Raw genomic sequence first — 24,064 nt, forward strand, 5'->3', positions numbered from 1 at the left:
AAGGGGACAGAGCAGAACCGCATAAAGAGCAGACGGGAGCCTGTGCCAGCAGATCAAAGAGTCAAAAGAATAGCATACATCAGGGGAGAGATTCAGCGTATAGGGGCTTGTATGCCAATGCCAGAAGCCTCCGAGCCAAGATGGGTGAGCTGGAGTGCTTGGTTGCTAACACAGAAATAGATATAGTGGGCATAACAGAAACATGGTGGAACAGTGAGAACCGGTGGGACACTGTTATCCCTGGGTATAAACTCTATAGAAAGGACAGGGAGGAGCACCTTGGAGGAGGGGTAGCACTGTATGTTAAAGAAGGGATAGAATCTAACAAGCTAGAAAACCTAAGTGGACTGGAGTCCTCCACAGAAACCCTGTGGGTGACTATACAAGGCCGGAAAGGAAACGTGCTACTGGGGACGTGCTGTCGCCCTCCGGATCAAAATGCCGACAGTGACTGGGAGTTGCAGGAGGAAATCAGGGAGGTGTCAAGGAGAGGCAGGGCTGTAATAATGGGTGATTTCAACTACCCACACATAGACTGGGTAAATTCACATTCAAGTCAGGACAAAGAGGTCAAATTTCTAGACACGCTGAATGACTGTGCCCTAGAACAGTTGGTCATGGAACCGACCAGAGAGAAGGCGACCTTGGATCTAATTCTGAGTGACACCCAGGACCTGGTGCGTGATGTCAGTGTCATCGACCCTTTAGGGAACAGTGACCACAGTGCCATCAAATTCAGCATACATGCAGGGAGAGAATCACCAAGGATGTCTAACACAGATATTTTGAATTTCAGAAGAGGAAACTTCTCCAAAATGAGGAGTATGGTGAAAAGAAAGCTGAGGGGGAAATCAGGAGAGTCACTTTGCTCCAGAGTGCATGGCGTTTACTCAAAAACACAATACTAGAAGCCCAGTTAGATTGTATACCCAAAAGGAGGAAAGGTACCACTAAGTCCAGGAGGATGCCAGCATGGCTAACGGGTACCGTCAAGGAAGCCATAAAAGGGAAGAAGACTTCCTTCCGAAATTGGAAGTCCTGTCCAAACGAAGAGAACAGAAAGAAACACAAACTCTGGCAAAAGAAATGAAAGGTGACAATAAGGGAGGCAGAAAGAGAGTTTGAGGAACATTTAGCCAAAAGTATCAAGGGGAATAACAAAAACTTCTTTAAGTACATCAGAAGCAGGAAACCTGCCAGGGAGGCAGTTGGACCATTAGACAATGAGGGAGTGAAAGGGATTATTAAGGGGGATATGGAGATTGCAGAGAAGCTGGATGAGTTCTTTGCATCTGTCTTTACGGCAGAGGATACTGAGCATATACCTGCTCCTGAACCAGGCTTTTTAGGGATGGAGGCTAGAGAGCTGAGTCAGATAGAAGAGACAAGGGATGATGTTCTAAACTGTCTGGAAAAACTGAAAGCTAACAAATCACCAGGGCCGGATGGCATCCATTCAAGAGTCCTCAAAGAACTCAAATGTGAAATTGCCGACCTCCTTGCTAAAATATTTAACTTATCCCTGAAATTGGGCTCTGTACCAGAGAACTGGAGAGTAGCAAATGTAACACCAATTTTCAAAAAGGGATCCAGGGGCGATCCGGGAAATTACAGGCCAGTTAGCCTAACGTCTGTTCCAGGCAAATTGATGGAAAGCATCCTCAAGGATAAAATTGTAAAGCACCTAGAAGAACAGGCCCTGCTGGGAGTGAGCCAGCATGGCTTCTGCATCTTGCCTCACCAACCTTTTGGACTTCTTTGAGAGTGTCAGTGAATGTGTGGATCAAGGTGATCCAGTTGACATAGTCTACCTGGACTTCAAAAAAGCTTTTGACAAAGTTCCTCATCAAAGACTCCCGAGGAAACTTAGCTGTCATGGGATAAAGGGACAAGTACATGTGTGGATTGCTAACTGGTTGAAAGACAGGAAACAGAGAGTAGGTATAAATGGAGAGTTTTCACAATGGAGGGAAGTAAGAAGTGGGGTCCCCCAGGGATCTGTACTGGGACTGGTGCTTTTTAATTTATTCATAAATGATCTAGAAGCAGGGGTAAGCAGTGATGTGGCCAAATTTGCATCTGATACCAAACTCTTCCGGGTAGTGAAATCCAAAACGGATTGTGAGCAGCTCCAAAAGGATCTCTCCAAACTGGGGGAGTGGGCGACAAAATGGCAAATGCGCTTCAGTGTTGGCAAGTGTAAAGTGATGCACATTGGGATGAAAAACCCCAACTTCAAGTATATGCTGATGGGATCCGAGCTGTCGGTGACGGACCAGGAGAGGGATCTTGGGGTTGTGGTGGACAGCTCGTTGAAAGTGTCGACTCAATGTGCGGCAGCTGTGAAAAAGGCAAATTCCATGCTAGGGATCATTAGAAAGGGGATTGAAAATAAAACAGCTAACATTATAATGCCCTTATACAAAACTATGGTGCGACCACACTTGGAGTACTACGTACAATTCTGGTCACCACATCTTAAAAAGGACATTGTTGAACTGGAGAAGGTACAGAAGAGGGCAACCAAGATGATAAGGGGCCTAGAGCACCTTTCTTATGAGGCAAGACTACAACACTTGGGGCTTTTTAGTTTAGAAAAAAGACTGTGGGGAGACATGATAGAGGTCTATAAAATCATGCATGGTGTGGAGAAAGTGGAGAGAGAGAGAGATCCTTTTCCCTCTCACACAAGACTAGAACCAGGGGTCACTCCATGAAATTGATTGCCAGGAGGTCTAGGACCAACAAACGGAAGTACTTTTTCACACAACGCGTGATCCACTTGTGGAACTCTCTGACACAGGATGTGGTGACAGCCAACAACCTGGATGGCTTTAAGAGGGGTTTGGATGACTTCATGGAGGAGAGGTCTATCAATGGCTACTAGTCGGAGGGCTGTGGGCCACCTCCAGCATCAAGGGTAGGGCGCCTCTGAGTACCAGTTACATGGGAGTAGTGGCAGGAGAGAGGGCACGCCCTCAACTGTGGCTTCCAGCGGCATCTGGTGGGCCACTGTGCGAAACAGGATGCTGGACTAGATGGGCCTTGGGCCTGATCCAGCAGGGCTGTTCTTATGTTCAGTGCAGGAGTCCCCACCCCCAGAACACCATCCTGAAGAGAGCAAAAGAGCAAATTGTGCATGTGACCATGTGTCAGTCCAGAGACCAGTTGAAAAGACCCATAGTTGTCATGACTGCTATGAACTCCTGAGCTGCATCTGACAACCCTGTTCCAAAAAGAACATTGAAGTCCTCCACCAACAATCTGGGCAACTCCAGTGCCAACTCGACAATCTGGTCTGTCTGCTCAGTTAGGGACTCTGTTGGGCAGCGCTGTGATCGGTATACCAACAGAAGTCCCAGTCTATCCTTGGTCCCTAGGCTTAGGTACACACATTCGATATAAACCAATTGCCTGACAGGTATACTGGTAAGGGTGATGGTATTCTTACAGACCACAGCCACTCCACCTCCCTGGCCACATCCTCTCACCAGTTCCACCACAGAGTAATCCAGTGGAAGAAGCTGGGACCGCTAGCCTCTTGGAACTTGGGGGCACGGTTATATGGTGGCTCCGTTCCTACCTAGGGGGTCATACTCAAAAGGTGGTGCTGGGGGATGCCTGCTGTACCCCTTGGTCTTTGGCCTATGGGGTGCCACAAGGATCTATTCTGTTTCCCGTGCTGTTTAACATTTACATGAGGCCCCTGGGAGAGGTCATCCATAGGTGTGGGCTGCGGTGCCATCAGTATGCTGATGACACCCAGCTCTACCTATCTTTTAAGTCAGCATACACCAGTGGAGGCAGTGGATGCTCTGAACCGGGGCTTGGAGGCTGTTCTGTGCTGGATGGGGGCAAGCAAGCTGAAACTCAAACCAGATAAGACGGAAGTGCTCTGGGTTGGTAGAACTGATCATATGAGTAATGAGGTAAATTTGTTCTTCGACGTGGTCTCTGTGCTTTACACGAATGGGCTTTGCGCCTGCGCAGAGACCACATCGGAGCTTCCAAGCTAGAATTGTAACTTTTGGCGGTAACCCCGCCCCCTCAGTATATAGGCAGCTGCGTGGGCTTCCCTCTCCAGTCTTTCTTCGTCCACGATCGAAGACACATCGCTGAGCTGCTCCTTGCTAGACCTTTTTTGCAAGTACTGCATTTCTCCTTCCCCTTTTCTCCTCATTTCAGCTCAGTACTTCCCTTCCTTAGCGTTTTTATTTCGTCCCCGGTTTCCCCTCGGATATCTCCTTAGTTTCGTTTCCCACCCTGTCGCAGCCTTCAGGCCCGGCGTGCTGCGGATCCTTCGCCTCTGCTTTTCTCAGAATACCTTCAGCCTATGGCAAAGACTACAAAATTTAAGCAGTGTGGTTGCTGCAAATCCAAGATCCCTTTGATTGACAGCCACAAGCTCTGCCTTTTTTGCCTCGGTGAGTCCCATAAGGTTGGCTCTTGGCTGCACTGTGTGGCCTTTACCAAACAGGCGTGCAAAAATTGAGCCTCTTGACTTCGTTCTTGGCTTTGGGAACAGGCGTTCCAGACTACGGGCTTGTACAAACTGTCCACCATGCAGGTTTCGTCCAATACCTCTCCTGCAGCCTGGGGCTTACAGCCCATTTCGTTCCCTCCAGGAGTCTCAGCGACTACCCCCGAGGTGAATATACCCATTGATCCCGTGGCTCAGGCTTCAACGTTGATACCAAGAAGTTCGGTAGCAGTGTCTACTTCGACGGTGGCATTGATTGAACTGCATTCTGTCCAACCAGCCAAAAAGAGAAAGGAGGACCATTGCGCTCCTTCCGAACCACCAACAAAGAAACAAAAGTCGACGCACGATACCGAACGTCGATCCCTACCATCATCTCCCTCCTACAAAAGAACCAGTGGTTCGTCTCCATCGACCTCAAGGATGCATATTATCACATCACCATCAGACCTCAGTACCGTCATTTCCTCCACTTTCAAATAGCAAACACTTACCAATTCTGCACCCTCTCCTTCGGACTGGCATCCGCGCCCTGGGTGTTCACCAAATGTATGGCCCCAGTGGCGGCAGCCCTACAACAACAAAATATCCAGATTTTTCCGTACCTCGATGATTGGCTCATGGTGGCCCACAACCCCTTCTCAGAGACCTCCACACGGTCATCACCTTCCTCTCCAACCTGGGCCTTCAGGTGAACTATGAAAAATCAAAGCTCACCCCTTCCAGAACGATAGAATTTCTGGAATCCTCTTCAACTCCATTCAATCCAAAATCTTCCTGCCTCAGCGCAGAACTCAAGCCATCCTAGATTTGTCAACCCACCTACTCTACCACCCTATCCAGTCAGCACGTACAGTTCAATGCCTGTTAGTACATATGGCTTGCACCACCCAAGTCCTCCCTCACACCAGACTCTTCAGCACTGGTTCCTCTCAGTGTTCTGTCCACACGAGGACTCCCTCGCTACCACCTTAACCCTTCCGCCTCAGGTTCTGCACTCCCTCCTGTGGTGGATGGACCCGATCAACCTCACTGTCAGCTCCCCCTTCCACCCTCTGCGTCCCGCCCTTATACTCACCACAGATGCATCCATGAACGGTTGGGGTGCTCACGCCAACAGTCACAACATCCACGGCATCTGGACCTCGACCGAAGCTACCCACCACATCAATTATCTCGAACTATTAGCCATATTCAAAGCCTTGAGAGCCTTTCTTCCCCTGATACGAGGCTCCCACGTCCTCGTTCAGACGGACAATACTACCACCAAAGCTTACCTGGACAGACAGGGTGGCACTTCTTCCAGCTCCCTCCTGTTCCTGTCCATAGAACTATGGCTCTGGTGCATTCACCACAGCATCACGCCCCTGGCAGTCCATATACAGGGACAAGACAACGTCATGGCAGACAGGCTAAGCAGGACTCAAACATCATCACATGAATAGCAACTACATCCCCCCACGCTCTGCTCCATCTTCCGCCGCTGGTTCCTCCCAGAAATAGACCTCTTCGCGTCAGAGGCAAATGCGCAATGCCACCATTATTGCTCCAGGTCCGGGATCGGACCCAATTCCCTGGGGGACGCATTTGCCCTACCTTGGACGGAACGCCTAGTCTACTCCTTTCCTCCAATTCCTCTACTTCTTTGAGTCCTTCAGAAGATCTCCCAGGACTGTACGCATTGCATCATCGCCCCGTGGTGGCCCAGGAGGCCCTGGTTTCCTCAACTCCTTCGTCTGTCCAACCATCGCTATCACCGCTTCCCACAAATCCCTCACCTCCTCTCCCTGCAGAATGGTCGCCTTCTCCATCCAGACCTACAGTGTCTCCACGTCACAGCCTGGCACATAGTCCCAACCTCCTGGCGGACCTGCTACAAATAGTCAAGGCCTCGCACAAAGCCTCCACGGTCTCCTCCTACTCCCACAAGTGGACTCATTTCCTGAACTTTCTAAAGGACAGGGACATTCCCATACACTCTGTTTTGGTAGAGCATGTTGGTTCATATTTACTGTCTCTCAAACAGGCCAGACTTAAGATCCCGTCCTTGAGGGTTCACCTTGCAGACATAGTGGTTAACTCTGCTCCTTCCACACCCTCGTGGTTCCAACACTCTACTATCAAGCAGTTCCTCAAAGGACTCACTCACCTTTATCCGGACCCACCAGTCATGGCCCCGGCTTGGGACCTGACTTTGGTGCTCTCTTCTCTCATGAATGCTCCCTTTGAACCCATGGCTACGATTTTTCTCGGCCTCTTTTCCTGTAAAGTAGCCTACCTCACGGCTATCACCTCGGCCAGGCGGGTCAGTGAACTCAGGGCTCTTAGAGTTGACACTCCATACTTGATCTTTCACAAGGAAAAAGCCGTCCTTTGGCCGGACCTTGCCTTCCTTCCAAAGGTAGTCACGTCGTTTCACCGTTTCCAACCAATCTCCTTGCCCGCATTCTTTGCTGAGCTGTCAACTGTGGCCGAGCAACGCCGCCACACTCTGGACGTTCGTAGAGTGCTCGCCTTTTACGTCGACCTCACCTCCACTCTTCAAATCTCCAATTCTCTTTTTGTGCTCCACTATGGCCCTAACAAGGGCAAGCAGGCCTCTGCACAGACAATATCCAAATGGGTGGTCCACACCATCTCCCTAGCGTACCAGATTGCCAAGAAGCCTCTCCCGCTCACTGTTAAGGCACATTCAACAAGAGCAGTTGCGGCGTCTACTGCGTTTGACAGGTCTATCCTGCTGGATGTCATCTGCCAGGTGGCTACGTGGGTGTCAAAGCACTCATTCATACAACACTACGCCTTGGATGTCCAAGCCAGAAAAGACACGGCATTTGGCAGGGCGGTGCTACAATCTATCTTCGCCTGATCCCGCCTCCAGGTGAGCATGGCACAGGTGCAGCTTGCTATGCGCCCATTCATGTAAAGCACAGAGACCACGTCAAAGAACGACAGGTTGCTTACCTGTAACTTGGATTCTTTTAGTGGTCATCTGTGCTCTTACATGCCCACCCATCCTCCCCTCTTCTCATGTCTTTTCTGCTAGTCTCTTTCAGATTGCGGACTCAGAAGACTAGAGAGGGAAGCCTGCGCAGCCGCCTATATACTGAGGGGGTGGGATTACCGCCAAAAGTTAGAACTCTAGCTTGGAAGCTCCGATGTGGTCTCTACGCAGGAGCAAAGCCCATTCGTGTAAGAGCACAGATGACCACTAGAAGAACCCAAATTACATGTAAGCAACCTGTCAGTCTCGGAAGGGGGCACGCTTCCTCTGAAAGACAAATTTCACAGCTTGGGGGTGCTTCTGGACCCAACACTGTCCTTGGAAGCGCAGGTAGCAATGGTGTGCAGAAGCGCCTTTTACCAACTATGGCTGGTACGCTAGCTGCGACCCTACTTGAAGAAGTCGGACCTAACCTCAGTCGCTCATGTTTTGGTAACATCCAGATTGGACTACTGCAATGCGCTCTAGGTGGGGCTGCCCTTGAAGACTGTTCAGAAGCTTCAGCTGGTTCAGAATGCTGCTGCAAGGATGCTCACGGGTGCAAGTTGCTTCACAAGTATTACACCCATCCTGTGTCAGCTTCATTGGCTACCGGTGCGCTTCCAGGCGAGATTCAAGGTGCTGGTATTGACTTTTAAAGCCCTACATGGCTTGGGGCCAGGGTACCTGTCGGACCTCATTCGCCCATATGAATCTGTCAGGGCCCTCTGCTCATCCTCTCAAGCCCTGCTCGTGACCCCACCACTAACAGAGATCCGGTTGGCGGTGACTAGAGACAGGGCCTTTTCGGTTGTGGCCCCTTGGCTTTGGAACCCCCTCCCTGAAGAGCTTTGCCATGCTCCGTCCCTCAATGTTTTTAAAAAAACATTTTAAAACGCACCTTTTTAAGGGGACTTTCTAATGCTCCATTATTTATTTATTTTTTGTTATATCTGGTACGTTCTTTAGCTTCTTCAGCTTTTTATAATTTTCAGTTTTGATTTGAACCTAATGTTGATTGTGGTTTTTAAGTTAGTTATAAGTTATAAGTTTATTCGGTCATTGACCAGCAAAATTGTGGTTTTTAATCTGACACCTTATTTTTGTTTAATTTAGTTAATTTTACTACTTTTATTGTATCTTGTCTCCGTCATTGCTGTGAGCCAGCCCGAACAGTAGTGCACTGGAGGGGTGGGGTATAAATATTTTAAATAAATAATAAACCACTCCTGTATTCTACCAAGAAAACCACATGGCTCTGTGGTCGCCAGGAGTTGACACCAACTGAATGGCACAACCTTTCCTTTCCTTTAGTTCTGCCCTTATAATTTTCTCTTCTTATTCCCAGGGTCACATGTATGCCATTCCAGAAAAGCCATGGAGTGTGACATTAACTTTGAAATTCCACTTCCTAAGAATATCAGCTTTAACTTTAAAAAAGAGAGTGCGTGTTTCTCATCCTTTTTGTTTGGCAATGCATCTCAGAAGCCAGAACAGTGGCTGAAGATTTTTAGTGGTCAGAGGCTGGGACTTCAGAGCCCTGTATAGATCTTTGTTCTTCTCCATGACTAACCAATGAAGATGCAGAATAAGAAAAATTTGCAGAATCAGTTATGCAAAATAAGAGAACATGCATTTTACATCACTTATACAGATTTCAGCATTCAGCTTTTGTGAGGGGCAACAATTGGGGTTAATCGTGCAGAATTTTTCTTAATTATTTTTAGCACAGTCTAAACCTAGTCCTGCTTATGCCTTGATCTTGGTTGTGAAGTAGAAAATTGCAGAGAGAAAGCAGCTTCTGTTGAAGAATAGTATTGGACTATAATACTAAAAGAAAATGTAGTTTTGTAGTTAAAAATAATTTTAAAAATATTACCTGTGCAAAGAAACAGCTTTAAAAAAAATCACTGTTTTGGAAGTAACCCATCTGCTTTGATTTTGTCTCCTTCTCCTCTCTCCCATCACCCTCTAATTTACACAGAACATGGGAATCTGTAAAACGTACAACCAGAAAAGAGGGAGCTTCAGCTGATGGTAAGCAATTGCTCTGTCGATGTCCAACTCATGAAGTTGAGATTATTTTAATGAAAAGTGGTATATAAATCAAATCATTCAATAAATAAACTAATGAATACACAAAAAATGTGTCTTAACCACCTTTTAAAAAGTTATCAGAGATAGGAAGGCTCTTATTTTGACAGGGAGAGCATTCCAAAGCCTCAGGACGGCAATGGAGAAGGCCTGTCCCTAAGTAGACATCAGACGAGCTGGTGGCAACTGCAGATGGACCTCCCCAGATCTCAGTAGGTGGCAGAACTCATAACGAAGAAAGCGTTATGAAATATTTTACTTCGACTGGTGCGCCAGCTGTATCCCTTTCTTGAGAAGGCAGATCAGGCCACAGTTACCCCTGCCTTGGTTGCATCATGGCTGGATTACTGTAATGCGTTCTACATGGGGCTGTCCTTGAGGAAAATTTGGAAACTGCAGCTAGTGCAAAATGTGGCAGGGTTTTATCTGAAGCTGCCTGCTGGGTTCATATTATACCCATGCTGAATGAGCTGCACTGGCTGTCAATTTGTGTCAGGGTCCAAATCAAGATGCTTTTAAATAGATAAATAGATATTTATTTAGTTATATATGTATGTCAGTGTTTTATATATATATGAGCCCCTGGTGGCGCAGTGGTAAAACTGCCGCCCTGTAACCAGAAGGTTACAAGTTCAATCCTGACCAGGGGCTTAAGGTTGACTCAGCCTTCCATCCTTCCGAGGTCGGTAAAATGAGTACCCAGAATGTTGGGGGCAATATGCTAAATCATTGTAAACCGCTTAGAGAGCTCTGGCTATAAAGCGGTATATAAATGTAAGTGCTATTGCTATTGCTATTGCTATATATATATATATATATATATATATATATATACACGAACAGCCAATAAAACAACAACAAAGTAAGAAAAGAACGAGAGAGAAAAGAGAAAAACATTTATGACATCTCTTGATTATCTACTGTAAAACATCAGCTTGGATTCCATTTCACCATGCAGGCACGTAACAACGATCGGGCAAGGGGAGACAGTTGTCTGGGGGCCCCACTGCCTGGAGGGGCCCCCCAGAGGCACCTCACGTGACTCCCCATTGCCCCCTGCCCAGCCCCAAGGCCCCTCAGCCACTTCCCCTGTTCGCCGTCTCTCCAGCTTGTTCTCCTGGCCGGCAATCGAGCAGCAGACAAGCTGCAAAGAGCTCCTTTTCTCCCGCCTCTCAGCTGATCGGTGGGTGGGCGGGGCTTCCACGGAGGCCTCGTGTAGGCCTCTGTGAAGCCTGAACTCCAGTAGGGCCCAAGCCAGCCAGGAAGGAGGAAGCAGCCAGAGTGGCCACCACTGTGCTCTGCAGCAGAAGACCCGTTGCTGCCAGGTAGAGTGTGAACTCCTTTTTGTGGTTACCTCCCCCCCCCCTCCGATATATAGGCATCTGCTTGCCATAGGGCTTTGATATGGGGGGGGAGGGACTGAGAAGTCTCTGAATATTTATTTTTAAACAGCTTGGAAAATTTGCTGGCTTAAAAAAAAACTATCTAAAAAGTCCTATAAGTGGCTTGTTTCATGGCAAAAAATTACAAAAACTTCTGGAAGAAACAGTATTATATTTATTTTATTTATTTATTCATTCATTCATTTATAAATGCACTTATGTTCAAGTTGTTTTGCAACCCAGAAGGTCTGAGTGAGAACTGTGAAGCATGTCTTGTGCTTTTATTTTATTTTATTTTTCTTGTGTGTGAACTGCTCCCCAATAACTTGCAGGGACTTCAGGGTAAATCTCGCCAACATGTGAATGCAGCACCTCTATTCCAGAGGAGATGTGTGTTAAAGGGCTTTAAAAGCCTCCTGTGAAAAACCTCCTGGAATCAAACTTGACTGAATTTGTTCAGAATTCTGAGAAAACAAACATAGGCTCACCCTGCATGGTTGAAAATCCCCTTTGCTAATCTGCTGCGAGGGGGCCATTTTAATCATTCATCTTTCTAGTGTGTTCTAGGCATTAAAAGTAAAACAAATGTATAGTACTCAATGTATATCACTATATATTGTGACGTGTGCATGTGTGTATTCAGTGAAATGTATTTCCAGACAGCATACTTATTTTGGAATATCAGACTTAAATCCTTGGGGGCCTGGGGTGTGCGGAGGCCCTGGATTTGGGGGGGGGGCCATTTTAAAATCTTGTCTCTGGGCCCATTCCAACCTTGCTACGCCTCTGTCCCCATGATATCTCCTCCTGTCACGTAGGCAGCTGAGTAACATATCTACGTATCAATACAAACATCGAAATTAAAGATATAAACTTATAGCCTTGTTTACAAAGAAAATCCAAATCTTGGATGTGGCATTAAACCATGAACAAATTATAATGTATACATGGTTCCCACGTTGAAACAAATTTATCCTCTAATTTGTTCTTTATGTATGAAATAATCTTCACCATTGATGCATATTCCCAAAGCTCAAATTGCCACTCTTCTATTGATGAAGAGGATGCTGATTTTGATCTTTAAAGTCCTTAACAGTTTGGGCTCTGGATATCTGAAGGACTGCTTGACCAGATCATCAGAGAGAGGCTCTGCTCGTCATGCCAACAGTGAGAGAGGCTTGGCTGTCAAGCATGCAGGGCAGGGCCTTTTCAGTAATTGCCCCCAGGCTTTGGAATGTTCTCCTGGCTGGCATCCGTTCCTCAGCTTCCATCATAGTTCTTAGAAAACAAGTAAAAACATGGCTCTTCAGCCAGGCTTAAAAAAAAAGAGTACAGTTTTTTGCTGCTGCTTTGTGTTTTGTGTGTGAATGTTCTATATAGGTTTTTAAACTTTTAAATAGAGATATATTTTTATATTTAATAGCTGTAGTTTTTGCTTTTGAATTGTGCATTGTTTTAATTATATTGTAAACCGCTTTGGGATTATCTTAATGAGAAGCCATATAGAAATCACACAGTCAGTCAATCAATAAACTAGAAACCCAGTCCTACTCTAGCCTTTCCAATGCTGGAGCTGGCCATTTGGTTAGCAGATGGTAGAGGTGCTCCAAGAAGTGCCACTGTTGCTCACTACACAAACAAACTCCAGACCTTTCCTCCCCTTCAGGAGAGGAAGGCTGAAGCTGAAGATGGGTGGTAGAGGCGCTCTAACATATGGGTCTGCCATCCAAATGAGGCCAGCCTTTGGGCAGCAGTGGCTTTCTAAACACCTCACCTGCCTCACATCAAACCTCCCTGTTCTCTCCCCTAGCTCCTAGTTTGGAGGAGGTGGGTGGTCCCCTATGGTTGGGCTTCTGAAGTCCTCAGATGCCCAGCACAACTGTAGGGGCCCTGGTCACCTCCTTTCCCAACTCCAGACTTGGAGCTGGGAGAAGGGATTGGGGGATTGTTCCAGAGAGCATACCATGAGATCAGGAACCAATAGCTATTTACTCAGTGAATATCCCACTGCCCCCCCGCCCCCCTATGCTTCCTCATCATGGGTTGGGGAGTGTGTTTTTGGGAGGGATGAGTGAAGTACGCCGGGAGCTATACTCCCAGTAAGGTCACTCCAAGCGTGAAGGTCTTCCCAGCTGCCCAGCTCAAGCAAGCACCTATATTGAGCAGCAGCGATATAGGAAGGTGATGGAGGCAGACGATCACTTCAGTGACAACAACAAAGGCATCATTTCATACTGCGCTGAAGAAGGCAATGGCAAACCACTCCTGTATTTTACCAAGAAAACCACATGCATAGATAAAATAGTAATATGGTTGATGTAGTGCCAGATGATGGGCCCCTCAGGTCGAATGGTACTCAACATGCTACTGAGGAAGAGCTGAGGATCTCTCAGAGTACCGATGGTGTTTATGACACAGATAGATTAAAACATTCTGGACATCTAGTGACTGATGTTGCCATGCGGGAAAAGAAAATCCAAAACTGCAAAGACAGAATTACAATGGGAACATCGAACATAAGAATCATGAATATAGGAAAACCCAACACTGTGAAAGATGAAATGAATCAACTGCAGATTGACATGTTGGGCATTAGTGAATTAAAATGGACTGGAATAGGACACTTTCACTCAGAAAATCATACCATTTACTACTCAGGACATGAAAAATAAAGAAGTAACAGTGTTGCTTTCATAGTCAGGAAACATATAGCAATGACAGTACTTGGGTACAGTGCGGTCAGTGACTGACTAATTTTAATTAGATTTTATGGACAGCCCTTTTACATGACAGTTCTTCAAGTTTATGCCCCAACGACTGATGCAGAAGAAGAGGAAGTTGATGAGTCTTATGCTCAAGTTCAGTCAGAAATTGACAGAACACGCAAGCAAGATGTGCTACTGGTGGTTGGAGACTGGAGAGCCACAGTTGGAAATGGTAAGGAGGAAAACAAAGTTGGACAGTATGGCTTAGGAAACAGAAATGAAGCAGGAGAACGACTTATTAGTTTCTGTCAATCCAATGATCTCTTCATTGCTAACACATTCTTCAAACAACCAGAGCAGTGCCTATAAACATGGACATCACCAGATGGAATACACAGAAATCAAATTGATTACATTATTGGTTCAAGGAAATGGAAGAGCTCTGTTATAACAGCAAAGATGTGGCCGGGGGCCAATTGTGGAACAGATCACAAACTGCTTGTGTGCAAGTTCTAAGTCAAGCTAAAGCGGAAAAACAAAGCTATCCAGCTTCCACGATATGATCTTGAGAATGTACCTATCATTTTCAAGGAGAACATCAGGAACCATTTTGAAGTTCTGAACCTCATTGATAGGGAATGAGAGGAACTGTGGAATGAAATCAAAGAAGTTGTTAAGGATGAATGAGAAAAGAGACTGCCAAAAACCAAGAAACAGAAGAAAGCAAAATGGATGTCAGAACAGATGGTGGAATTTATTTTTATTTCATTTTATTGATTTGATTTGATTTCTGTACCGCCCTTCCAAAAATGGCTCAGGGCAGTTTACACAGAGAAATAATAAATAAATAAGATGGATCCCTGTCCCCAAAGGGCCCACAATCTAAAAAGAAACGTAAGATAGACACCAGCAACAGTCACTGGAGGTACTGTGCTGGGGGTGGATAGGGCCAGTTACTCTCCCCCTGCTAAATAGAGAATCACCGCGTTAAAAGGTGCCTCTTTGCCAAGTTAGCCAAGAAGAGGAGAGAAGCCAAAGTCAAGAAGGATAAAGACCTCAGGAATGAACTTAATCAGGAATTTCAGAAAGCTGTTAGAAGAGACAAGGAACAGTACTACAATGTCATCTGTAAAGACATTGAGGATGGAAATAGATATGGAAAAACAAGGAAAGTTTTCCAACTTTCCAAAGTTTTTTCTTTTCAGAGAAGATCAAATGGAGATGGAAGGAGTGAGTATACTGAAAATCTATACAGCAGGGTTATCAAGATCTGAGATACTCTAGATATTCCCTACTTGCAAGAACCTCTAGTTCCAAGTTGATACAGAAAGTGTTCTCTGAAGGTAGGCAGTTTAAAAACCATTCTTCTAGACCAATAGTCTATCATGAGTGAGTTGCTGATCTCATCTGTTTCCATTCAGTCTCATGTCCATGTGTTTTCAAGTCTTTTATCTATATTGGCAGGTGTTGCTGTTATTCCTTTGTTACAAAGAACCCTCCATCATGACTGCCTTGTCCTAGTGAAACAATTTAGGCCTCCCATGGGAGGCTATTGCTTGGAATTCCCTGCAGGTAGGTGACTTGTATACCTTGTTTTTTGCTTGTTAACTTTCACATGAGACCCTTCTGTCTTCTGCACAGATGTACGCTCATAAGTAAACAAGAATTCTCATTCAAACTCCTTATGAGAATGCTGCTGGAGGCATTGCATCTCCACCCAGAAATAGCACCTTTGTAAATGAATATAGAAATGAGTCTGTCTTTTTTCTGCCCTAAATTGGTACATAAGACTTCCAGTGCATGTACCTGTGGAGTCTGCATTGCCATCCATGTACAAGAAACTCTTAGAAACTGTGTTCTAAGCCCCAGTTTATATTCTGAACAGTTCAGTTGGTATTAGGGTAATTGGAAGCCATCTAGGGCTTATGCAGGTGGATGCTCTCCTTTGCATCTTATGTGCTGTTCACAGGTATGAGGATGGAGAAGAAAAGGGGCTTCTCAAGCTTACAGACTAGGTAAAGACTTTGCCATATATATTGATTATAAATTGATTCCAACTGGACAAAAAAGCCTGCCTTGTTTTTTGTGCTAGAGACATTGAAGCCTTCCTTCTAGCTATGTAGAGAAGCTCTGTCCAGGCCCATCTGATGGGACTGGATGGACACTGCCTACAGGTTTTCAAATGTCTTTTTCCTAGATATGAGGGTCAGAGGCTAGTTTTCTTTCACTTAACTGAACCAATTCCAAAGACTATATAGTCTGTACTTTCACACTCTTTATGCCAAAATAGCACAGATTCTGCTGTGAACAATCTTGCTGATGTATATTAAGTCATTGTGAAGAACATTTTACATATGTGGGTGATGGATTTCACCTGCATATGTATGGAGGTGGTGGTTGGTTTCTAATCAGAGCAGCTGTTACTGCAGCCAAGCAGTTTTTATTTTCTTTTGAACTCTGGTTGCATTGCATCCCTAAGTTTTGATATAACTGATTATAGTCCTAATAGAATATTTGTATTGCAGGCTTAATTGATGACAATGAAACCCCAGAAAGTGCTGCTTTACGTGAGCTAGAGGAAGAAACAGGATACAAAGGGGAATTGGTTGAATGTTCTCCAGGTATTCTCTGTATTTTGTCTTACTGTTTGAAAGAAAAGAAAAAGATTTTGTATAGAATTCTTTTGAATGCTCAGAGTCCTTCACATATATCACCTAAAGTAAGAAATACTAAAGGTCAACATACAAAAGAATGAGAGTGCATTTATTTTAAGAAATACATTCCATAATTAGGATATGATCCAGAAAAATTCTGTGCTGGCACAACTGCCCTTGCAATAGCAAGCTCTAAGACACCCTGTTTCACGGCTCAGCTGCTGCACAACAACCATCAGTATTGCTTGTGCCACTATCAGAAGGGCAACAAGCGTCCTGCGTAGGGAATGGGGTATAATAAGCATGTCACTGTTCTGGTGCAGGATGGCTCTTGGGATTATTCTCACCAATTGCAACAGCACCTTTTGTTGTTGTATGATGTCTGGGATACTTGGTTTCTGGACTCCGGGTATTCTGGACTTCAGGTTTGCTGGACCTGATGGATCTGGGGGCTAGTATCAGCATAGTGTGGCTCAGTGCTCTGTAGTGTAGTAGAGTTGTGGATCTAGCCTTTACTGAAGAGTGGATTCTCATCCAGATTCTGTGATGTGCCATGTAGATTTTGATGATTGGGTTAAGCTTTGCCTCCAGCTAAGTTGACTATAACACCCATTACCCCCTAGCCACAGTGGCCAATAGTTGGCGATGTTGGGAATTGTCATCCAGCAAGAGTTGGAGGGCCAAATTCTGCACCCTGGCCTACTATATATACATCTAGATTTGGATAGGTGTTTTCTTGTTTCTGAAAATAATCATGCGATGATTATTTTTGTAGCTTTATGCTTGGACCCTGGATTGACAAACTGTACCACACACATTGCAACAGTCACCATCAATGGAGATAGTCCTGCCAACTTGAAGCCCAAACAGAAACCTGGTGAGTCCATCACTTGATATGCAGGAGAACCTCATTATCTGCAGCGGTTTCGTTCTCCGATAATGAAACAATGGATAACAAGGCATTAAAGTCAATGGGATTGGGGGGTTTAGGTTCCTGGAGGCTGCAAAAAGGCAAAGAAACTTGCCCCAAAATGCAAAAAAATAAAAACGTGAAATAAAGTGCCCTACCATGCTCTGCGGGCCTTAAGCAGTCCAATGATGGTGCCCTAGGCCCAAAGTCCCAATTTTTCTGCAGAAAATCATGGGTGTGTGTGTGCTATTTTTAATCAAAATAAGCCATAAAATGGTGGCCAGAAATGACCTCCAACGACATTTCCAGCCACCCCCAAACTGCAGATACATGAAATCAACTCCTTTTTGGCCATTTTGCCCACCGTGTATGCCAAGGTGTCAATTACCCAACTGTGGATACGCAAATCTATAGATAGCGAGGTTCTTCTGTACTCTTCTTTCACATCAAATCAAAATACCAAGTAAAAAGACTAGGAACATAGGAAGCTGCCTTATACTGAGTCTGACCATTGGTCCATCCAGCTCAGTATTGTCTATACAGACTGGCAGCAGTGACTTCTCCAAGGTTGCAAGCAGGAGTCTCTTCCGGCCCTATCTTGGAGATGCCAGGGAGGGAACTTGGAACCTTCTGCCTGCAAGCATGCATGTGCTCTTCCCAGAGCAGCCCCATCACATGAGGGGAATATCTTATAGTGCTCACATGTAGTCCCCCATATAAATGCAACCAGGGTAGACTTTGCTTAGCAAAGGGGGCAATTCATGCTTGCTATCACAAGACCAGCTCTCCTCCTCCTCCTCTTTCTCCTCCATTCTATGTAATTATTTATTTTTATCTTTTACATTTATAATCTGTTCTTTCTCCAATGACCCCAGAGTGGTGTACATAGTCAAGTTTCTCCTCACAGCAACCCTGTGAAGTAGATTAGGCTGAGAGAGATGTGACTGGCCAAGAGTCACCCAACAAGTATCATGGCTGAATGATGGTTTGAACTCTGGTCTCCCTGGTCCTAGACCAGCACTCTAGTCACTACACCACATTGGCTCTTAATTAGGGTTAAATACATTTCCACTGGTCTTAATTTGGGGGGTGCAATTGTAACTTCCCACTATAGATTTGTGTCAACATAATTAGAAAATATAGATTGCCTAATCAGCAGAAACCAGCAGTTATTCTACACATTGTACAATATGAGGTGGTAGCACTTTTGTGGATTGTGTGCATACGTTGAATATGTTTCCTCCTTCCCTATAGTATATCCTAGTACCTGTTAAGAGGAACTTGCCTTTCTCCTCTTCTAGCCATGTGCTAGTCCTAGCATATGGGAAGTGGGGGAAGAGAGGGTGAAGATGGCAGCACTGCAGTTTGCGGGGGTTTCACTTGGAAAGGAGGGAAGCAGCTGTGGTTTGAGGAAACGGGGAGACTGAAAAGGCATCAGTGCGAGGGGAGAAACTTGGGTGTGGGGAAGTTGTCTTAAGCTGGGAGATTGTGGGGGGCGTGATTAATAAAGGAATAGGTCTGGGGATAGGGACTCTGGCATCACAGTTGGGAAAGGATGAAACTGACAGGCTGATCTCTGTGAGGATGCTGGAAAAAGAAAAGTGGCTGTCTTGAAGGGGGTGGTTCTCTCTGTTGCTCTCTCAGAGATGTGATTGGAATATGTAGCTTTTGAGCTTGGGAACTTTGGCCACTATGCTATATAAGTTACAGTTGTTTTAACTGTAAACCACCCTGAGCCATTTTGGAAGGGCGGTATATAAATCAAATAAATAAATAAGTGAAAGAGTGTTGTGTGATAGAACATAATTTCCATTCTGTTTGTTTTGTTTCCTATGTACAGAGGAAGGAGGTATGTTGAATGCTTAAGTTGCCTATGGCTGGGATCACAGATAAGTATGTTAGGTCTTTTTCATAATGTGCTTCTCTTTGAAGCTTTCTACAGTTCTTTGGACTTGTGATCAATAGCTATTTTTCTGGATAATCATCAAATTCCAATATTTTTCAGTAACATACCGACTGTGTGAGGAGGAAAGTTCAAAGGGAGTCTTTACTATAGCTTATTGAGAGTTTTATATCCCACCTAGGATGATCTGCAAGAAAGGGACCTTCCGTTTTAATAAGTTTGGGAAATCCTCTGCTTTCTCCTGATTAGGTGAAGGGTAAGGGGTCCTGCCATAACAGCAAATGCATTCACCCAGTGGCAAGCTACCAAATGCGTTTGTTGACATCTGCTTGTGCAAGAATTCAGTTGAAGTTCTGTAGCAGCTCTCTTGCTTCTGTTTGTGCAAGAACTCTTGCAGAAGCAGAACATCCTTGGATTTAGTTTCATTTATGTTCAGTGCCCAGCATGAAGTGTAAAATGGCGCTTGCAGAAGATACACTTCTGTGAGCTTAAAGGCTCCTTTGGATCCAGCTGCATATTTCTTGCAAATCATATTTGAAAGTGAGAAGAGGGTTTATATGATCCTTAGTGTTCTTAGCAAATAAAAATCAAAAAACCACAGCTGCAAAGTTGAGTCCACTGTCTAAATTGAGGATCAGAACTGAAGCCCCTGCAGCCAGATCTGCAGCTCTGAAGGATGCCAACTTACCCTGCAGCTGCGAGCTTGAAGGCAAAAAAGCATGGAGAAAGTGGCAACTGTGGTAACAGAGCTTGCTGGCAGTTCCTCTTTAGGGGGTGAAGGTTGAAGCACTCACACTTCTCAAGGTGACCTAGGAACACTAGTTGCTGGCTAGGGTTCTGTAGTGTAGATATAGTACAAGAAACTTTTTTGTTCTCCAACTTGTTGATGGTGGTCCAGCCATTAGAAGGCAAGCAGGCTTTTACCAAAAGATCTGGCCTTGGTTGGAGTGAAGAAGCCTTGGATGCAGGAGACAGTTATGTTGACTCTGAATGTGACTAGCTACCACCTTGGGGGTTTGGGGGTTGTTGGTTTTTTTGCATTTTAAACTATTGAGAATTCATTTTGTTCTTAATCTGATTCAGACTAAAATGAAGTCACTTTGTGGAATGTAGCATGAATTACAGTATTTCCTATTTTCTATTCTCTCCCCCCCCCCCCCGCCTCAGAATTTGTGGAAGTTGTTACATTACCAAAGAATGATTTATGGCAGCGAATTGATGGTAAGACTTCTGAGATTTTCTGAGGATGGGGTGATTTAGTGTGCCAAGGAAGAAAGTCTTCCTAATATGAGACATCCTTAGTTACATTGCATCAGTCTTTTGAGCAGTGATGGCTTAGTTGCAATTTATTAGGGATGTGCAGAACATTCCGGCTCAAAAACAGGCCATTTTGTAAGTTCCAAGCCAGAACACCCATAAGATGAAGGGTCTTTTTCAAGCTCAGAACAGAACAATCCTGTTCCATGTTGGAACGTTTCCAGTGTTCTGAGCAGCACCAGTGTGAGCTGCGGGTGGTATCTTAACTTTCATTACCTGTTTACCGCTCTCATCTGCCAGCCCTTGCGAGCAGTGGTGCTCCGCCTGGCATCTTGCACTGAGGCTGCACCATCTACGGCGCTCTTCTGGTCTCTGTGCATGTGCAGCAGCCATTTGTGCACATGAAGATGGCTGCTGCGCATGAGCAGAGGCCAGAAGAGTGTTGTAGGCAGGGCAGCCTCAGCATGAGATGCCAGGTGGGGCACCACTGTTCGCACGGGCTGGCAGGTGCGAGTAGTACCGAGGTAATGACTTTTAAAGGCACCTCCCATCACCCCTCACCCTGGATCGGAACCCTCAAAACACAAGCTCATTCCATCAAAACATCCGGCTTGACGGAATGCAAATTCTGTTCTGTGCACATTCCTACAACTTATATATGCCAGCAAACTGCTTTTCGATTCCTATGTCCTCATTAAGTTGTGAAATAGATGCTTAAGAGAGGATTTGTAACCCTGATCTGCATGTCTGAAAGAAGACTAGGATAGAACCCTTCTCCTTGTAATACTAGTTCTTCTTTGTGGAATTTTTTTTTTAAATCTGGGGAGTACTCAAACATAAAATTCCCACAATTGCCATCCTAAGTAGTACAGTCTACCAAGAGATGCATTATGCAGTTATTCTAATCTTGTGGTTCTGTTTTAATAAGGAGTTTGGTAGTTTTGTGGGAGTAACCACTGAGTGCATACCTCACTGTCTTAGTGGGGTTTTTACTTTGTGGCTTCATGTGAATCCATCTACATTTTGGTAGGATAAATCTACCAATGGATTCTTGGTAGAACTTAGGTAATACCAGAGCTTGTAATAACTTACAGTCATGGCTCTTTTGTGTGTGAAGAACTTTATGGCCCTGACTTCTGAATTCCGGTACTCTTCAGGTGGACTGTAAGTGGGGTGGAGCCCTGGAAAGGGTACCCACCCATTCTAGCAAACCATACATAGCATTTTATCATTCTTGCAGCATACACATGTACTTTTTGGCTGTAGGCCAAATTTCTCACATTGATGCAGTAGTTTTATTTGCCTTCCACACACATAGAAGGTGTCAGAATGCATATACTACTTGTGTCCTTTGAGACATAAGGGTTTGGCCTGTCTGGTGTGTACTGCCTTCAAAAACTGTTTTTCTTTTTCTTTTCAGAGCTGGTGGCAGAGCAGCACATTATAGTGGATGCAAGAGTATATACGTATGCCTTATCACTGAGACAAGCAACAGATAAGCCATTTCAAGTGCCATTCATGAAGTTTTAGTGCACAATATATTGTCCTCTCAAAGAATTTTCCTGTATCAAGTTCCAATCAGCAAGATAACAGTAATCATTTTTAAAGGCATCTGTTTATAGCATCTTACCTTGAATAATGTAACTGACCTATTTACTGTAGAAAATTTTTTAATTCAACTTCTTACTGTAGAAAATTTTTTAATTCAACTATCAGATCAACTAGAATTGTCAGAAAATAAATATTCTACCATCTGTCAGTATATAAGCATAATTATGTCTTGACTAGAGATGAAGCATTTGAGCCTTTTCTCTGAAATTAGTGTAAGGAAATTCTGCCTGATTGGTTTGGATCTATTTGAAATGGTTTTGTAAGTCAAGATTGTGTTTTTCATCTCAAGCCTGCAACTTCAAGATGAAAACCATGCAGTCTCAATGCATTACTGAAGCAGCTGCATATGCAGCTTAATTGGTTTAAAATTATAGAGTAGTTTCATCTAAGGACATTAATTGGGACTACTCTGAAACTTAGTGGTTACAGCATTACAGTGTTTTGGTTGCACTTACATAGAAGTCTGACCTTTCCCTATTATTACCACCCACCACCTCAGTTGTCTGTCTAGTGGGTTTGAAGTCCAGGTTAAGAAAAGCACACATACAGCTGTTGGATCTGTGGAAGCAGCACATGATGTTGTCCTATCAGTATCACCACAGGAGCCGTGTCCTACTTGAATGCTTATTTGTTTGCTGCTTGTTTTTGACTAGTGGCAAATAGCATCACCTTTTGGGAGCGAAAGTTAATGTCATAGTTAAGATACTGAGCTGCAAAACGATTCCTTGTCCAATTCAAGCAAACCAGTATTTCAGCCCCCATATCTGCAACAGAATAATATTGCTCTACTCTTAAAGGAGTATTTAATGATCACTGAGACAACATGTGACACTTTGAACAAGCATCATTTTATATTTGAAATTTTCTACTGATGTTCCAGTCTTGAAGCAATTGGGACTTAAGTCAGTCCAGTAATTTGAGAGAACACAATTTCTGAATCTTTACATACAGGTAAGGTTTTTTGTGTTGCTCTGAAAGTCTTACTTAAATTTAACTGATCAGTAACTGTATCTTAAGAACTAAACCTGGACTGAAACGATATCCGTTCATAGTTTTGTTATTTGAGAGAAATACTGCAGCAGTGCCGTTCTCCAAAAGTACTGTTACGCTTGTGCACTTTCATGAGTAGAGACATTAGTCAAATCTTTCAGCAGTTCTCTTGATTAGGAATCCATCACTCCACTGCACACATGAAAGAATAGAACCCAAGTTCTCATAAGATTGTATCTTGGTCTGTGGAGGCAAGGATGAAGCTCTCCTAAGGACCTATCTTTAATCTATTGATCCAGCTGTGCATAGCAACAGCTGTCCAAAATCTTTCCTATTCCACAATTAAATATACCTGCAAAGCATGTGTTCTAGAGTTATAGCTGTTGCTTCCTTCACTCTCCACCAGTGTGTCAATACACAAGAGAGCCAACTTATAAGATTACAATATTGCTGAATTATTTCTTTAAGAATCTCAGAGTACAACCAAATCCTGTTTGAAAGATGGTCTGAACACACCATCTGAAGGACCACTTTTTCTCTTATAACCCCACCCCCCCACACACACACCTTTTAAAGTCCTTAACTGAGTTAATACAACTTCAAAAGAAAAGGACCTTTTGTATGGTGGCACTCCATTTATTGAACTGCCTCTGATATATTCATTTGGACCCCTCTCCCATGTTTTCCTGATGGCAACTGATTAAGAGTGTTTTTTCAAGCCTTTGTGGAGATATGGAGACATTCAGATTTACTGCTGCTATTAATATATAGCAAATATAACAATAGTTCTACAGTGATAGGTTCACTTGTAAGCCACCTTAAGAGGCAGGGTGTGATTTTTAACAAAGGCAAAAAATGAACAGGACTGGCTACAACAATCATGACCACACAATGCTGTTTATATACCTAAACAGGGTTATTGCACTGAAACAACCTGTAATTGTAAAGCTGAACTCTTTAAGGCTGCCAGAATTAAAATTTTAAACTCTTCTTATCCTGTGAAAGTGCTTAATTCTTATATTGAAATACGGATTGTTTATACTGCCTAGATGTGTATATCAGGTGGAGTATAAGTAAATGTGCTGCATGTGGTTT

General features: G+C 44.3%; 1 protein-coding gene across 3 annotated transcripts in view; it reads left to right on the top strand.

Annotated features, from left to right (window-relative positions):
- The window catches only part of NUDT5 (nudix hydrolase 5), a 42,648-nt gene extending 18,689 nt beyond the window's left edge, over positions 1–23,959 (top strand). For all 3 annotated transcript variants that reach the window (XM_053251348.1, XM_053251349.1, XM_053251350.1), the window contains exons 4-9: positions 9,448–9,500; positions 15,109–15,216; positions 16,170–16,265; positions 17,074–17,175; positions 19,049–20,332; positions 21,789–23,959. In XM_053251348.1, coding sequence (XP_053107323.1) covers positions 9,448–9,500; positions 15,109–15,216; positions 16,170–16,265; positions 17,074–17,175; positions 19,049–19,074 — 385 coding nt within the window. In that variant the 3' untranslated portion in view covers positions 19,075–20,332; positions 21,789–23,959. The remainder of the gene's footprint in view (positions 1–9,447; positions 9,501–15,108; positions 15,217–16,169; positions 16,266–17,073; positions 17,176–19,048; positions 20,333–21,788) is intronic.
- Positions 23,960–24,064: the final 105 nt, after the last annotated feature.

This window comes from Hemicordylus capensis, chromosome 5, assembly GCF_027244095.1.
Source record: "Hemicordylus capensis ecotype Gifberg chromosome 5, rHemCap1.1.pri, whole genome shotgun sequence".
Lineage (NCBI taxonomy): Eukaryota > Metazoa > Chordata > Lepidosauria > Squamata > Cordylidae > Hemicordylus > Hemicordylus capensis.